The sequence below is a fragment of the Strix uralensis genome, chromosome 21 (assembly GCF_047716275.1).
Source record: "Strix uralensis isolate ZFMK-TIS-50842 chromosome 21, bStrUra1, whole genome shotgun sequence".
In the NCBI taxonomy this organism is placed as follows: domain Eukaryota; kingdom Metazoa; phylum Chordata; class Aves; order Strigiformes; family Strigidae; genus Strix; species Strix uralensis.
The window spans coordinates 3,333,449-3,351,227 of record NC_133992.1 but is presented as its reverse complement, the minus strand read 5'-3'; the positions used below and the strand labels follow the sequence as shown (position 1 = coordinate 3,351,227).

The following is a 17,779-nucleotide window of genomic DNA, read 5'->3' as shown; positions in this document are numbered from 1 at the left end:
ATCTCTCACCTACACCATCTCTTTTGCTTTATTAGCTCTGCCACTGCCCCGTTAATGGCAGTTATGAAGACAGCAAGCAGAGGGCATCAGCTGACCCACGTGAGGACAAAACTCAGGGGCCCTGACACTGGTGATGCTCTCCTGTGCTGCCACAGCCCTTGCTATCCACCAGCCCCTCTGTGTGTCACAGAGGCAGGAACTGCCCCAGAAGAATGAGGCAAATCTGCTCGAGGTCACTGGACAGAGCTGAACATAGAACCGAGCTCTGCTGCATCCAAACTGCATCTGGACTCGATGATATTAAAGGTTTTTTCCCACCTAAACGATTCTATGATTCTGTGGTGCTCTTGCTCCAGATCCTTTTCTCCTATCAATGCCACTCAGAGTGTCCTTCCAGCCTCACTGAGCATCCTCTGTCCTTTCATCAGAGGGAAGAGTAGACAGGACCCCTTCTCTGGCTTCTCATTATTATAGCTCCATCAAGCTCCCCACACATTATCTCCTCTCTAAATTTAACAAGCCTAATCTTTTCGATCTGTCCCTTCACGGGCATCTTCATTTGCCATTAATCATTTCTGTTTCCCTTCTCTAGAACTTTTCTCTCTGTCTCCTTGCTGGGCAGGCAGAGATATACTCAGGGAATGCACTCACAGCAAGGACACACATTCACTTGGATATTGCCATTACACTACTTTGAGCTATTCTTGATACATTTCTTACCATGGTTTCCCATCACATGTTTTTGTTGCAGGCTTCTGTGATCGTGGTCAAATCACAGCTGCACCCTGAGCAAAGTGGTCCATGGGCTATTGGTTATAGTCTTTACCTGCGTCCTCTCTGGACATTCAGGAGACATCAGTCACATCTCAGCCAGCTGCAAAGTCCTGCCTGGTTCTTCAAAGCACCTTTACCAGCCCCTTCTGACACCTCTAGTCTGAACTAACCCAAATAGTTCAGTGGTGGTGGTATGTCTTGACGCCCTCCTGGGCTCACTCTCGCACTGCTGCTGCAGGCATTCTAGGATTTTCTTCCCCACCTTCTGGATGTTCAACAACTCTCAGGTTCTCCCATTCCTTTGCATCTCTTTATTGCTTCTCAGGGAGATCCTGTGCCATCTCTCCCTCTGCATCTCTTTTTGCAAGGCCAGAGGAGCACGAAGATCTCCACATACAACCCTCCATGGCCCTGCAGTGACCAGGGAGGGAAGCAGCTGTGCCTGCTTGGCACTCAGAAACTCTGCCTCTGTAATCCCTTAAATAGCCTGAGCAACACCTATTTGCACAAGTGCCACACAGTGAGTTTGGGTGATTTCTGCTGCCCTCCCCTGGAAAGCAGGCTGGAGTGAAGTGCTGCTCTGAGGCCATGGCACCTCCCTGCTGTCATGGTGGCCACTCACCGGTCCAGGACAGTCCTGGGGCTTCCTGCCACAGAATCACAGAATCATCCAGGTTGGAAAAGCCCTTGAAGCTCCTCCAGTCCAACCATGAACCTCACCCTGACCGTTCCCAACTCCACCAGATCCCTCAGCGCTGGGTCAACGCGACTCTTCAACCCCTCCAGGGATGGGGACTCCCCCCCTGCCCTGGGCAGCCCATTCCAACGCCCAACAACCCCTTCTGCAAAGAAATCCTTCCTAAGAGCCAGTCTGACCCTGCCCTGGCCCTTGAGGCCATTCCCTCTTGGCCTGGCGCTGGTTCCTTGGCTCAAGAGACTCATCCCCCCTCTCTGCACCCTCCTTTCAGGGAGTTGTAGAGGGCCATGAGGTCTCCCCTCAGCCTCCTCTTCTCCAGACTAAACAACCCCAGTTCTCTCAGCCGCTCCTCGTATGACATGTGCTCCAGACCCTTCACCACCCCACAGCAGCTGCCTGATCCTGTAGCCGTGTGGGGAGTCAGATGAGAGAGCTGAACCAGCTGAAGGCCAACCCTGCAAGAAGCACCTGTGAGTGTGCCAGGTCCATTAACTGAGCCAAGTCACTGCTGTGGGACAAGTGATGGGAGGGGTGCTTGTGAGTGCTGAGCTGGATGGGAAGAGCCAGGCTCTCCCTGGAAACAGCCTTGTGTTGATCAGTTGGACAGTCTCCACCTGCACAAAGGGGAGTCCCCAGTGCTCCTGTGCCCTCTGCGTGGATCATGGGTCCAAGAGTTGCTCCAGGCTCCTGTGTCCTGGCTTGGTTTTGCAGTAGTGCAGTGGTGCCTGGCACCACTTAAGAGAGAGCAGGCCCAGGGCCCCTGTAAAAGGCACCTGGAATTTTCTTTAAGACTCGTTTCAAAACAAAATATAATAATAATTAAACTGCTGCAGCCTCCTCTTGAGGGCTGCTGGGAGAAGTGTAATTCAAGGTAATGGTGTTTTTCTTTGCTATTGAGCCAGATTTGCTCTACAGCAGGCTGTCCAGGAGGTGCCCTGGTGCCCCAGGAATATAAAAAACCTGGCAGAAATGGGATGCTGTGACCACAGCACTGCAGAGTATGAGAGAGGCCCATGGAGCTGGACTGTGGCCTCTGCTTTGACTCCCAGGCTAAAACCCTCTGTCAGTCATGCTCCTGTTGAGACTCTGGCTTATGCTCCCAGTTGCCCCCTGCACCCTTGTCTGGTTACACTGCAGCTGGGACAGCCTCTCACCAGTGGGTAACTGCCCCTGAATGTGGCTGCTGCAGGGCCAGACCCTGCTCACAGAACACCCTCACCCCAGCAGGACTCACGGGACTGGGATTTGCATCAGTTTCAGACAGCCCAAGGTGGGTCAGTGGCTCTTGAGATAAGCACAGAGTCAGGATCCTGCTGCCCCGTCACCTCTGACAGAGCCCTGCTAAGTCATGTTCACTGCTGCCACCCAGGGGCTCTCCACCAGTTCGCTCTTCTTCTATCTCCTTGATTTCTCACCAAGATCACCTTTTGGCTGGTCTGAATGGTGTCTGTCACACCACAGACCTCAAGACAGCCAGAGTTGGGATCAGGGGTCTATTCTGGCCCAAGCAGCAGGGTTTCTTTCTGTCTTTTCTTCCCCATTCTTGTGCTTTCTCTGCTGAGGATGTCCTTGTGAGGGTGCCTGGAGAAGCCATAGTTGGGTTTTATCAGCACTGTATCTGACACTGTGGCATGGCCCCTCCGCCCTCGGTTCCCACCAGCCCTTCACTGGATGCACTAATGGAAGGGAATTGTCCCAGGAAGACAAAGAAAAAGCAGTGGGTGCCTTGACAGGGGTCCTGTTAGCCTTGAAGCATCGATGGTTGTTGGATTGACCATCTGGATGCCACAGGCTAGCAGAAATAGCAGCACAGGCTAGCAGAAATTGAGTGGGAGTGTGCGCACAAGTGTGCAGGTTGCCCATATGTGCCAGTCCTGCTGCCACGGCCCCCGGCCCTCTTCCATCTCAGCTGGCAGTGCTGTGCCTGGAGAGGAGCTGATGCAAGCTCTGGCCCTGTGTTCTTGTGAGCTTCAGCATGGTTGTAGCATAAAACAGAGGCAATGTCCAAGTGCAGGGGCTGTACTGTGGTTTCTGGACCAGCTGCTTCCTGGGACCAACAACTGGCTGCCCTTCCTTGCTGGAGAGGTTGACGGATCTCTCGTGCTTTATGCTGAGCTGAGCTTTGCTGGTGGTAGTCCCGATGTCCGCTGTTTCATCCCAGCAAAGTTCAGGGTAGCACTGGTGAAAACCTGGGTGACAGCAGAGTCACAGTCCACCACGTAGACTTGGAAGTGGCTAATCATGGCTTCTCACTGGAGTAAGAGTCTGGAGAATTAATCCCAGTCCTCTGAGGCTTCCTTAACCCAACGACAGAATGAGATGGACTGAACTAAAAAGATCGTACTGACTCTCCATATTATTATCTTAGACTTAGAATTTCTCCCCCCTCCCTCTTTTCTCCTTTTGTCCTCCAAGATGAAGGTGAGTTATTTAAAGGAATGTTTCATTCTGCTTGCATTGCCAGCATAAAGAAAATAAGACCATGTTTTTACAGAGCTGAACCAGAAGCCTATGGTTAAGCAAAGATATGAAGGAGCAGTTTCAAAGAGGTGGCTTATCAGAAACAGGGTGGATTTTGATATGGGAGTGAGGAGGAATGGCACTGAATGTCCTAGAAGCAAAGAGAAAGAGGACCTGGGATGAAGGGGGAAATGCCATGAGTGCTGTGTCTTGAACATGGCCAGGCTGTGAGGGAAGCTCCTGATTACAGCAAAGGCCCTGGCCACAAAATGAAAGCTCTCAGGAGCAGCTGGGGAGGAAGTAGGAGGAGAGGAGAGATGAAACCCAGCTGTCTCAGGTCCTGCAGTTTACAGAGTGTTGGAGACTGTGGTGAGACACTCAAGTTGAACCCTTCCTGCTGCACGCAGAGATCTGAGGTTTGGGGCTTCCACAGATGGTTCCTGGTCTCTCAAATCAGCAGGAGAGATTGGGGCTGGAGGTCTTGATATTCTTTGAGGGCTGTTTTAACCACGTTGGTCTGCAGATCTAGTTAATGGAGGAGACTGGGCAAATTGGTCCGACTTGGGATCCTAAACAGGCTCCTCTAGGCTTCACAGCCTGGTCCTTTACTGGCCCTGAGCTTGAGTGCTTCGTCTCCAGCCACCAGCACTTGACCCCTCTCCCTCATTTTACTTGGTCCCTCCAGTTGCTGTGTCCCTAGGTTGGTGTTGGGTTAGACTGAGTAGCTCCTCCCTGGTGGGAGAGGACAGCATATTCCTAACAGGAAAGCCCCCAGGGCCTGCCAGGCTCACCCCATCCTGACTCCGCAGGTAGGAGACCAGATCCTGGAGGTGAACGGCAGGAGCTTCCTCAGCATCCCCCATGACGAGGCAGTGAAGCTGCTCAAGTCTTCCCGCCACCTCATCATGACGGTGAAGGACATCGGGAGGCTGCCCCACGCCCGCACCACTGTGGACGAGACCAGGTGGATAGCAAGCTCCCAGATCGGCGAGACCCTTGTCAACTCCGCAGGGTATGTGCTTGGTACACCCCGTGCGAGCTTGGGGTGTAGCTCGGTCGAGTCAGAGCTCCTGTAGGTTGCACACAGTCACCCAGGGTGGGTGTGGAGCCCTGGCGCGTGAAACGGCGGCAGCGTGATGCAGCACGGTGTGTGTGGACAGCCTGTCGACGGGAGCACCCCCCTGCTCTGGTGTGTGGCCCCCATATCTGGTGCTTAGAAGACAGCACGTCTGGCCTGTAAGGTGGATCAGCTCCAGACAACGTGCTGCTGTGCCCCTTCCCTTTCTCTCAGGCTTTTAGCTTACAGGCCCGAAGAGGAGAGTACATAACACTCTTGTGCCAGGGCTCAGGTGGTGAGTGGCGGACTCATGGCGCTCAGTGCTGACTGATCTTCTCCCTCCTCGCAGGGCAGTGGGCGACCACGCTGCGGAGGCGACAGCCAGGGTAAGAGATACCAGGTCTTCCTGATGCCTTGTGAAAAAATCACCATTATTGTCTCTTATCTTCCACGGGAGGGAGGGCTTTGTGCTCCTGATTATAGAAGGGATGCTAGTTTTGTGAGGACCGGTGGGTTTTAACTGGCTCTAGCCTTTCTCCTCCCCACCTTCTGTGTCCAGCTGTGTTTCTACAATGGGTACCCCCTCTCCTGTGCCACCGGTGGACCAGTTGTGCAGCACATCTGGTGCCTCCCAACCCTTACTGGGCAAGGGGCAATGATCACACCCAGGCAAGGACTGTGGGGACTCCCTCCACCCTGCGGAGGTGACCATGACACATGGTGGCTGTCTCTGATCCCTGACAGCTCCTGGGATCTTTCCCACCCTGAAGCAGCTCTGAGCCAGCCCTCTGCAGCACACCAGCCAGTGGCAGGGACTTACCCAGTGCTGTGGCTGCAGCTCTGTGCCAGCATGTCTTCTCCGAAGACCTCTTTGCAAAGCACATTTCTTTTAAATGGAAATGAAGCAGCGAGGTTTCACAGGTGGCCCTCACTGATAACGGCTTGTGCTGTTTGCTGGCAAAACATGCTTCCCACCCTCAACTCAACTCCACAGTGTCTCCCGGATAGTCAGGGTCTTGTCTGGCTCCATATCCCTACGCTGACTGTGCCAACACTGCCTGGGAGGAGAACAGTGAGGACCTCCACTTAGAAATCCCTCTCAAAGGAAAAACTGTTTCATCTGCAGCCAGACGTGGCTTTCCCGGGGACTCCTTTGGTTGCCAGTGGCTCTTTCTTCACCAGGGTCTGCTTTGAGCTTGCAGCGAGGACAAGTGTGCATTTACACAAGATGGGAAGCTTGCCTCTCCTCGTGGCCCCAGTTCCCCCAGCTCTGTCAGGAAGGAGTACAGCCTGCTATTAAATCAATAGTTGGTCAATGGAGTGTCCACACTTGCTGAACAGAGCTGGCAAGCTGGTTTGCTTATTCAACTGATGCTGCATAAACTCATGGCTCTGGAGTTACCCAGACAAGTAGTGACACTAAGCGAGCAGCCGCACTGGTGAATCCTTGGGGGTACCTGCCTCTGGTCATTCTTGGCGCCCCCCTTCCAGTCTCATTTCCCAGCTTCAGCTGGGTGAGAGCAATGGTCTGAAACAGAGGCAGCTTGGGCTGCTGGGCAGAGCCCAGAGCAAGGGGGCAGCTCTCGGTCCTGCCTGTGCTGCCCAGCTGTCTCAGCAGAGAGCTGCCCTCCTTTCAGCAGCTGATTCCTTGGCATCCCAGGCCAAAGCCCATCTCCTTTCTCTGCAGCCGGTGTTTTACCGGGGCCTGGCCGGCTCCCAGGTGACGCTGAGCAGCATGGTGAACCAGACCCGAGTCATGCTGGAGGAACAGGCACGGCACCTCCTGAACGAACAGGAGCGGGCGACCATGGGGTACTACCTCGATGAGTATAAGGAAGGCAACATCTCCGTGGATGCTCTGGTCATGGCACTCTTCGAGCTGCTCAACACACATGCTAAGGTGAGGCCCACACCAAGGTCAGGGACAGTTTCTTGTACCTGGTGAACTGAGCAGAGCCATTGTCACAGTGTGGCTCAGTCCTCCAAAGTTATCTGCTCAGGATCAAGGGTAGTGTCCAGATACAGGACATTATGGGAGATACAGGCTGGTGTTCAATGGCAGAGGAGCTTCTGGTAAAGTTTAGGACCGAACCTCCTCCTGCATTACCTGCCAGTGCATCTCGTTACCACTGCTGAACAGTCTGGGAGGATGGGTCTTCCCCTGCCCAGGAATATGGTCATGCTCCAACCTCTCTTTGGTTGTCTGTCTGCCTGGCCCAGTTCTCACTGCTTTCAGAGGTGCGGGGTGTGATCTCCCCGCAAGACCTCGACCGCTTCGACAACCTGGTGCTGAAGAGAGAGATCGAGTCCATGAAGGCCCGGCAGCTCTCCGGGCCCAGCATTGGCGCCGACTCCTACTCTATGATGTCCTACAGCGACACCGTCTCTTCCTCCAGCAGCCACTTCACTGCCACAACCGTCAGCTCAGCCCGGGTAAGTCCCTTCTGGCTGTTCCTTTCTCTTTCAACACCCGCTCCTGGCAGCCCTACAACAATCTCACTCCCCTGGAGTGCTGTAAATGCATCTCACCCCACAGGAACGCCTGTTTGGTCTGCTTCCCCGATGGATTTCCCCAAAGCTTTTTGGTTTTTCTGCCTTGCAGGCAGGGTGCAATAGCGTGATTTGTAGGTGCAATAAGGTGATGGCGTGACACGGGCTTGGTACCTCTGTGCCCCTGAGACTGTGATGCTACTGTCCTCTGCTTGGGCTCTGGGCCTGGTGCTAAGTGTCACTCTGTCCCCAGCAAGGGAGGAAGTCTGCCTCCCTTCCAGGACCTCTACTGTGCAGTGTGAGCTGCATCCACACAGAAATCTCAGCGACTTGTCGCTGCCATGCTGTGCCTGCCACTGTTCACCAGCTCTGGCTGTCGCTTTTAAATCCCCCCCTTAGGGACGCTGGCTGCCTGCTCCCCATCCCAGCGGGGACCGCGGCAGCCAGGCCGGCTGCGTCCTGTCCCAGCCCCTGCCCACTCTCCAGCATTAAGCAGCAGCACTCCCACGTCTCTCTGCCGGGCCTTCATTGCACGCACCGTCTAATTAAGTTATCGTAATCACCTCAGAGTGTGCAGGCACACAGCCCCAAAATTAATTTCCTAGCCATAAAATGCCTTTCATCATAAATGCATTAGCAACCTTGGAAATTAAAACCTTCATGAAAAGAACGGATGACAATGAGCTTTCTGCTAGTTCGACAGCAAAAGCAAACCAGCCCCTAGCCCGGCGAGTGGGGCTGTGCTGCAGAGGGCCTGGGCACCACAGCCAGCAAGGCGGAGAGGTGGGGGCTTTCCTGGGGCTGTGCCTGCCTGTGCAGTTTGGTCCAGCCTCCAGAGAGGCCTCGGGGAGCTTCGGAGCATGAGAGCTGTGGTTTTGTCCCATTGACTTCATGAATACCCATGGAAAAGCCATCTGCTCTGTTCAGGGTGGATTACAGTGAGGTCCTCTCTGGATCAGGATAAACAAAGCGAGTTTTGCGCTGCTCTCCAAAAGCCTGCTGGAAAAATCTTTCCAAAGTAACCGAAGGCTAACACAGGTCTGCCAGGACTCGTGTCCTGAGCGTAGCCCCCTGTTCTCATGCTCTCCCTGTGCTGGGGGCTGTACCACGGGCACACCGTGCTCTCCCTCCTGCACCGTGACACCACGTCCCAAGGGTGGCTGCTTGGCCTGGTACGTGAGCGATGGCCCAGCCCCACCTGGCACAGGAGCCCAGATGTCGGGGAGGGAGACTGGGGTGCTGTTGTGGCACAGAGAAGGGAGTGGGCACCACTGTTCTAAGAGCTTCCTTCAAGAACATGTGTCCCTCGGTCACAGTGCAGGTCCTCCCGGGCAGTGTGGCACCTCTTTCCACAGGCGTGAGAGCGTACACCCCTCTGAGCTCTGCCTCGGGGGTGGGGGACACTAACACTTGAGATGGTTGTCCCCACTGCTCGCTAAAACAGCTGCCAAGCGAAGAGCATCAGCTCGGGGTGGATGGGTGCTCATCTCAGCTAGCAGGAGAGAGAGAAGAGGGGCAGAGCTCCCAAACTATTTCCCCTGCCCTAAGCCCCTGCTGCCATCACCCTCCCCAGCACCTCGCACGGGAGGGGCTCGTTTCAGCCTTTGCATTCAGCTCTGGGTGCAGCTGGATGTGGATTCTGCAGGGTGGGTTTTGGGGGAGGGGGGATGCATTGTGCCGGGGTTTTGCTTGTCTCACTCATTTGTTCTGCATCCTCCCTGATGTTATGTTTTCGCTTTTTACGCTTGTTTTAATCTGCTTTTCCCCTCGCATGTCCCCAGGAGCGGCTCTTGTGGCTGATAGACCTGATGGAGGTAGGGGCTGTCAGCGAGACGGGCGCTCGAGTGCTGCGGTTGCCATAGTAGATGGGTTGAGAGTGCGTGTGAATGTGCGTCGGGCGGGAGGCGGGTACTGGCCGTCCAGGGGCCAGCATGCGACTCAGCCGCGTGAACAGCCGCCTTGTTTCACCCATCTCTGCCTTTTCTGAATGCTGAGCCATTCCAGAGTCCCTTTCCCCAGCTCGGCAGCGTGGCTGCAGGCCTTGGTGCCGCAGTGCAGACCAGACTCAGCCTGGAGCCAAACCCAGCCCGGACCGCTGTCCTGCTTGCGCTAGAGCCCCGAGTGCCACCAGCAGCTCAGGGCTGGGGTTTTAGAAGGACCAGCAGCGTTGATGCCTGATGGACCCCAGGCTGCCTTGTTGCCCGCTCTGCCTGCTGCTGTGCTGTCTTGCTGTACAGGCACCCTGGCTAAATACCAGCAGGCTGGTCACATCCCACCACGTGTCCTCAGGGATGGGGGACAATTTTCCTTACAGGCCTTGGGTCTGCAAAAATCTGTGTGACAGTGCAGGAGGAGTCAATGTACTCACATTGTGCACGTTCAGGCTTGGAGAAATCCTCACGCAGACTTTAGAGAGGCTAGACGTGGATGTGGGGAGAGCCTCGGAAATCCCTCTGTCCTAACAGAGCTCTTGGTTGGGAGGAGGCTGAGAAGAGCCGCAGGCTTGTGCCATGCGGAGTGCGTCCCCTCCTCCTTGTCTGGGAGGAAATCACAGGGGTCACACAGCGAGTGGTGGAGCTCAGAGCTGCTAGTACTGCTTCAGGAGAGAGGACCTCTGGGAGCTGGGATCCTGTCCCAAAAGCCACGTCCCTCTGGGAATGGAGCTTATCTAGAAGAGGATAGCTGTACTGTTCCCAGATTGAGTTTATCGCAGGCAGTCCGAACCATGGGACAGACACAGATTTCTTGGTTTTGTGACCAAAAGCAGTGACACTAGACCAGGCCCACTGTCCCGTCAGCTATCTGTGGGTGGGTGAGTGAACTTATGCCAAAAATAACCAGCGTGCGGCTGATCAGGACCTGCCGTGCGAACAGTGATTCCGTTATGGGATGCTGGAAGGTTACTTGGAGATGAGGCGAAGCCGTGTTTGACGGTGCCACCCACGGATGCTGTGTGTTTGCCTGTCTAAGTGTCACCATCATGGCTTGTAAATCTTGGATCTCAAGATGAGTTCTTCAAAGCAGAGGTTAACTGTAGACTGCAATAATCAGATGCAACTTGTCTGTTCGGAGCAGTATGAATTTCTAATTGCTTACAAGCAAGGCAGTCTAGCATTTCATCTGTCCTTGCCTCCTGCCCCAGCCCTCATCGTTTGGATTAAGGAATTGAAATCCCCGTTGATTTAATTTTTCTTCCTCACTGCCTCCTAGCAAAGGTGCTGCCATCCAAAGGTGCCTTTTCCTCCCACGGCCTGATTCCACAGGTGCTGGCTTGCTCCCAGCTCCCTGCAGGATTGGGCCCAGTGCGGTAACCCAGTTGAGTTGCTAGCCCCTGTCTGTCTTTGGTCTCTGTTTCACAAGAAGGAGAGGATGGTGCTGGGCTGTTCCTCTCTCTGTAAAGTGAATCTCAAGCACAAGAGCCCATAGCCTCTTTGGAGCTGGCAGATGATCTCTGTGTCCTCCGAGGAAGAGCAGAACAAGAGCAGGGGAGCAGGGGGCATCTTCCTCGCCTATGTCCCCCATTACAGAGCTGATCCAGCTCCAGCTGTCCTCTGGCCCCCTCCAGGACAGGCACAGACATCCCATGTGCCTGGCACGATCCTCTCGGGCAATGAGGATAGAGACAGAGTGAAGTCACCGCATGGGTGTCATTGCATCACCCTCAGAGCCCCCGAAGTCAGAGAGGCCTGTACTTAGGCTGGGGCAGGACCAGGGGCTGGGGCTCCTCCAGCCCTGTGGATTTGTTCTGGCTTGGGAAAAGGAAGGGGAGAGAGGAGGAAAGCTGGACCTATTCTCAGACTGGCGCAGTTGTTCAAAATTTAAACCCTGCGGGAGCCAGGCTGAGTAGCTCTGCAAAGCTCTCGTTAGCAGTAACTGGAAAATAAGGGACTCATTTGGAGCTGTGAGGTTAATTAAAGGTTGGGTTGTATTCCCCAGGGAGGTGGCAGTTTCTCTACCACTTAATCTGCAAATGGAAACAGGCTGCCTGTCTGAAAGATGCTCTCCAGCTCCATCGCTCCTGCTGTGGACTCTGTGCAAGAGAGGAAGGACAAAAGTTTTCTAGCTGCACCCTGCCGAGGGGCTGGAAGGGCCTTGCCTGGCCTCCAATCTCTATAAGTAACTATAAAATAGATGGGGTAAAGGAGCAGAGAGTCAGTAGGAAGGAGCAGCCTGCTCAATAAATACTCATTTTTCAGAGCAGTGGCACGTGGCTTTGATGGGTCTTTCAAGGGAAATCCAGGAAAGCAGAAGTCTTAAAATAGCCAATTCCTGAAAGCAAATGTGCTCAGCTTAAAAGCCATTACATTTTATAGCCCAGAGCAATTTCTATTTAATTGCTTTTGCCCCCAAAGTACTAAGCTTGGGGAAAGGCAAGTCTCCTGCTTGCACACTTCAGCAGAAAAAAGTGCCCTGAAGAAGATGAACAGTATTAGTGTCCCTGGCTGTAGGGAGAGCAGGGCCGGGGCAGCAGGACTGGGGCTGTCTCTCTGGGCTGGTGGGGAGGCCGCGGGGTGCAGCGAGCTGTGCCCACTCTCCGTTTGCCAGGAGGATTCAAGTCTCGGTGCAGACTGGTCCTAGCTGTGAGGCCAAGGCTGGGACATGGCACATGATGCACTCTGGGACGGGCTTGATGTCATGGGGATGGGCACAGAGTTCAGTGACAGGACTGGGAGAGGTGGCACTGGCAGGCTTTAGGGGGGCATCAGGCAGACTCTTCTGTTTTTAGTAGGGAGGTGACTGTGGCTATTTGATGGCAGGCTGCTCCCGGTCATATCACAGGGGTCTAGAACTCATGCATTTACCAGCAGCTCAGTGAACTCTTGGAGGCAGGTTGAGGCTGGCAGAGACAGGGCTGGAGAGGGAAGAGTCATGGACACAGCTGGAATCCTCCCAAACACGGCCAGGCTGGTGCTAAAATGCCACTGTCTCCGCCAGGGCTGCCTTCCTTGTGCATGCAGGCATTTGGCTGGATTAAAGGCTCTGAGCAGCATCTGGAGGTGGGCTGGTGCAGGGGGAGGGTGGTACTTGGGCAGCTTTCTGCCGAACAGCTTTCTCGTTAGAGGAAATCATGGCAAAAGGAGGGAGCTCTGCGGCGAGCGCGCTCGTGCAGTTCGGTGCAGTTTCCCCAGCGCTGCGTTTTATCCAGCTGAGCCTCTCCGCTCCTTGGCGTCACACAGGGACGTGATGGCGTTCGAGCTTTTAAACTCATTGGCACTTCAGTCAAATCTGAAGACCTACTGCTAATGCATGCACAGCCGGGAGAAGTTCGTGTTCATTTTAATCAATATGAAGGCAGGTTGCTTTTGAAATAGCCCTGTCTGCCTCCTCCTCCAGCCTCACACATATGGTATCGCCCCATCCTTCGTGCCAGCGCTTGGATTTGCACAGTCCTGTGGTGCGTCAGGTCTGGCTGAAGCCTGATCTGTGTTGCTGCTGCCATGTGTTTCAGCCAAACCTGACTTCTGTCCTGCCTTGCTGCACGGTCAGTAACCCAGGAAGGGACAGGGGATGTTTCTCTTTCAAAAGCCACCTGCCTTTACACTGGATTAACTGATGATGAAATCAACCTTCGTCAGAGGAAGGAGTGATTGCCCAAGCTAATACTTTTCCTATCACTCTCTGAACAAGCCACTTATTTTAGTCCTCATTCTTCAGGGTTCCTTCTGAAGCCACAGAGATAAAAGCACTTTCCATCAATGTTTTTACTGCTTCTCTAATGTTCTTAATTGTCTCCCATGTCTATTTTGGGATGCTGAGATCTTACAGGCACAGCAGCAGCCTCCAGCAGATGGGGGAAATGCAGATGCACCAGCATTTCAACTAATCAGTTGTTTACTCTGCAATAAATAACGCACAGTTAAACACAAACTGTACCCTGCCCATTCCAGCACAAATGAACAAACATCCCTGTGAACGTGACAGAACTGAAGTACACCCTTTCTGAGCAGCAGCAGCACCTCTCCAGATCAGGGGTTACGGTGGGAGGGGAGTCTGGGATTGCTCTTACAGGGCCTTGCGGGGGAACCCGGTGGAGCTGGGGCTGTGCACCACCAGCAGAGCATCCCCCAGCAAGTGCCTGGGGCCTGCCGGGGGCAAAGCCAGCAGCAGAGCCACAGCTCTGGGCTAGACTCGGGTCCAGCTGGGTTCAGGCCTGTCTAGTGCCCGGCCAGGCGTGGCTTGCCAGGGCAGAGCTGTGTACCCAGCCGCCACTGCACACCCCTAGTTCTGCTGTCCCTGCTGTTGCTTAGCCAGGGTGCCTGTTTGCTCTGCTTGACTGTGTCCACGTCCTCTCCTTGGGTCCATCCTGATGGACAGCTGCCCCTGTGCAGACAGGCTGACAGATTCACAAAGCCCTTGATTTCTGGAGCTGTGATGTGTTCAGAGCTGAGCTGTGACATTTTCTAATGACATTTGGACTCAAAGGGGAGGCAGTGGCAGCGGCTTCTGTTTGCATCTGAGACCAGCTGCTCTGGTTTGCAAGGGAGGGAAGTTTTAAACTTTTTCATTGCCCTTCTCCCAGGAAAGATGCAGGTTCTGCCCTCAGAGCTGGTTCCTCCCCTCCCTCCAAATTAAACACAAGGAGCTGAGATTTGAGTTAAGAGGAGCATGCTCCTCCGCTACAGAGGAAATTGCCCTGGTGGGTCACATTCACAGCATGCTTTGAGCACGCTTCTTAGCTTGGGAGAGTCTGTTTCCCAGCCAAGTTGCTTTGCTCATATGTGTGAGTGTCTAGGGAACCTCCCAGGAAACCAAAACCTTTGGGTGAAAGACTGGCCTTGCATGGGGGGTTCGGGCAATGCCCTGCATCACTCTGCATGTTCCCTGATAGCTGGCACTGTGGTGGTTGCTCCTTGCTGCTGTGACCTGGTTTTCTCTTCCTCCTTTGCCCTCTCAGAACACGTCAGAATTGGAGGGAGGTGGAGACGGCCACCAAAGCAGCATCAACACCCTGCCGGACATCTCCCTGGTAAGACACTGCACCATGCCGCTGCGCCTCGGATGGGAGCTGGAGGCAAATTGATGATACCGAGTTTTGCCTCAGCTTCTGTAGCTCTTTGCTACGTCACCTGCCCATGGATGTCACTGCAGTCACTGAAGCAAATTAATCAGATCGTTTAGGAAGAAGGGTTCTGACTGTCTGAATAGGAGTAGCATCTGTGCGAACCAGAGCAAAAGTTGAGTAGTTTGTCCCCTAATTGTCCTCATTTGTGAGTCATGTTCTTATTGCCAGTAAGGTCAGAAAGGCGTTTCTATGGAAATCAGCTCATTTTGCCATGGGCGCTGTGAGGAGGCAGATGCAGGTGACTGTGAGCCTGGGGAAGTTCTCGCAGCTGAGGATGGTGTCCTAAAGGCTTCTGTTCTTGGTCTGGCAGGATGATCTCTCCTCCTTCCCTGATGAACCACCCAACTTCAAGCCTCCACCTCCTCCTTCGGCCCCTCAGATGCTGGACCCCTCCTCTGCCCAACACAGGAACCTAGAGAAAGACAAGCCCAAGCGCCCTTCCTCTGAGTCCTCCCAGTCAGGCCTCTTCTTCGTGGCCCCCCGAAACCCCACGCCCCCTCCTAGCCACCCCGAGAAGGACACGGTCAGCATGACCTCCACTGCTACCACATCCACCGAGGAGTCTGCCCCAAGCGCTATCTATGCCACCATTTCCCCGACCCTGCACAGCTCCAGGAGGCAAATGGATGCCCAGCTCTCCTTGGTCAGCCAACACCCCATCGGGCCCTTCCCCAGGGTCCAGTCCCCAACGAGGTTGAAGAGCCCACCCCCAGATGGCCCTGCAGCCGGTGGGCTTCAGAGCCCCCCGTCCCCATCCCCTCCTCCCCCCCCACCCCACCCGGCCCCCCCTCCGCCGGACAAGGGCAGCCCCCAGGCCATGGCCAACCAGCATTTCATCATGGTGGAGGTGCACCAACCCAACAGCGAGCCCGACGTCAATGAAGTGAGGCCCTTACCCCAGGCCAGAGGTGGGTGTCACGTTATCAGCTGCCGGGTGAAAAACACCTTCTCTGGGGTGTTCTGTGAGAGAAATGGGTGAAGAGACAGACCTCAAGGGTGGGGCCTGGGGGAGCTGGAAGAGGGAGAGCTGCAGCAGGCTTGGTTGTAGGGCTTCCCCCTTCCCAGGGGGGACATGGGCTGGCAGCACGTGCCAGGGAGGGACTGCAAGGGCAAACGTCATGATTTTGGTTCGAACTCCAGGTCAGTAGGGTAAGGTCAAAGCCACAGAGCCTTCTGGATCAGGGCACCTCAATACGAGAGAGATCTCAAGGTGCTGGAGCGAGTACAGAGGAGGGCAATGAGGCTGGGGAAGGGCCTGGAGAGTAAATCCTGTGAGGAGCGATTGAAGGAGCTGGGACTGTTCAGTGTGAGGAGGAGAAGGCTGAGGGGAGACCTCATCACTCTCTGCAGCTCCCTGAAAGGATGTTGTAGAGAGGTTGGTGCTGGTCTCTTCTCACAGGTGATTAGTGACAGAACAAGAGGGAACGGCTTTAAACAGCAACAGGGGAGGTTCAGGCTGGGCATTAGGAAAAAAATTTTCCCAGAAAGAGTGGTCAGAGAGTGGAATAGGCTGCCCAGGGAGGGGGTGGAGTCCCCATCCCTGGGTGTGTTTAAGGGTCGTTTGGATGAGCTGTTGGGGGATGTGGTGTAGGGGAGAACTTTGTAGAGTCGGGCTGAGGGTTGGACTCGATGATCCCAAGGGTCTTTTCCAACCTGAATGATTCTGTGATTCTGTGATTCTCATTCGAGATGAGTTTTCAATTGCAGAAAACAGTCTGACAGCATCATAGCAAAAAAAAGTGAAAATCTAGGAAACACATAAAGCCCTCCACAGTGTTAACAGCAGTAGTGGTGTTAATCTCCGAGACAAAGCCTTCAGCCCTGGGTTTTGGAAAACCTGCGAGGCCCAGGGCCGGGGCAGCCAGCTCCCCATCAGCATTCAGCAGGCCCTTCAAAGCCTCCCTGGGTTTCCAGTGCAATTCAGGCTGACCTTTGCTTAAAGACCAAGCTCTGTTAGGCCGTTGATTGCAACTTGTCTCTTGTGTGGGCTTTGCTGTGTTAGTTAATAAAATCTGCTTCCAGTGGAGTTGTAAAAGAAAAAAAAAAAAAAAAAGGAGCAATTCTGGGATTTTCTCAACTCCAGATTTTGGGAAAAAAAGGTCTAACTGTGCCCACACTGATCTGGGGAGTCTGATTTACACTGAGCATATCCTGGGAAAAAGGAGTGGAAGTGAGGGAGAAGCGTGCTGGGCTCCGCAAGTCCCTCAGCAAATGGCCCTGGGCTAGCGGGAGTGGGAAGGGTGGTCCTGGAGCCCTGGGGGTGCCCACAGCCTCCCCGAGCCCCTGTGAGCCCCCCTCGAAGTGCCCCGTTTTGTGTCCGGGCTCCATGGGACGCGATGCGAGTGGCATTGTCGCCCTCCTGTGGCACCGTCCTCCCCCTGCAATGAGTTCATCAACCTCCGGGTAACGCCTGAGGGGCTGGAGCGCCGGTCTTTGACACCGGGCGGAGGTCGGATTCTGCCCGAGGGGGGTCAGCACTGAGACCCCAACTCCTCCAAGGCCCAGAGCCGATTTCCCGGACTTCCAGCCCTCTCTGCAGGTGCTGTCATACCGTTGTTCCTGATGCTCGTTTCCAGAGGCAGAGTCTCGATCTGCACTCGGTCTTCATCCTCGAAGGGGAGAAGGCTCCTACCTGGCAGCTCCTCTTTGCTCGGGTCTGTCCCCATCTCCTCCCAGAGCCTGGTGCTGAGCTCAAACTGGCCTCCAGCAGGATCCCTGAACTCATCACCCCCTCCCTCCACCCCACTTTGGGAGCTGGGTTGGATCCCGGACTTGGGTTTGAGGCCACTCGTTCCTTGATGCTCCCTGGGCACAGCTCTGCTCCTCAGGAGCTTGGGAACCCCGCTCTGAAGTCCAGGTCTAAATCACAGGGAACCTGCCCAGCCCCGGGACCGGGTGAGATGTCCTCCCTCCGGTACGTGGCCCTGTGGGTGCTCGGCTGGCCGCAGAGCCGTGCTGCCCGACCTCTAACAGCCCTCGTCTCTCCCCAGCCTCCACGCTCTCCCAGCTGTCGGACAGCGGGCAGACCCTCAGCGAGGACAGCGGGGTGGACATCGGGGAGGTCGAGATGAGCGGCAAGGATAAGAGCCGGCAGCTGGTCCCTGGGAAAAGCCGAAGCCTCAAGGAGGCCACGAGGAGCGAGGGGGCAGCAGAAGGGGCCTCCAAGCCGGTGAGGCTGGGTGCCCAGGGGCCTCGGGGTGCTGCCAGTGGTGGGTGGTGGGCACCCGCGGCTGCCAAG

The 17,779-nt window shown here is 54.9% G+C and overlaps 1 protein-coding gene across 2 annotated transcripts in view; it reads left to right on the top strand.

Annotated features, from left to right (window-relative positions):
- The window catches only part of WHRN (whirlin), a 57,201-nt gene that overhangs the window by 37,232 nt on the left and 2,190 nt on the right, over window positions 1-17,779 (top strand). Inside the window, exons 4-11 of one of the 2 annotated variants that reach the window (XM_074891551.1) lie at window positions 4,741-4,943; window positions 5,338-5,374; window positions 6,676-6,888; window positions 7,209-7,421; window positions 9,260-9,292; window positions 14,374-14,445; window positions 14,852-15,449; window positions 17,532-17,710. In XM_074891551.1, coding sequence (XP_074747652.1) covers window positions 4,741-4,943; window positions 5,338-5,374; window positions 6,676-6,888; window positions 7,209-7,421; window positions 9,260-9,292; window positions 14,374-14,445; window positions 14,852-15,449; window positions 17,532-17,710 — 1,548 coding nt within the window. The remainder of the gene's footprint in view (window positions 1-4,740; window positions 4,944-5,337; window positions 5,375-6,675; window positions 6,889-7,208; window positions 7,422-9,259; window positions 9,293-14,373; window positions 14,446-14,851; window positions 15,450-17,531; window positions 17,711-17,779) is intronic. The other variant, XM_074891552.1, reaches the window with a different exon arrangement.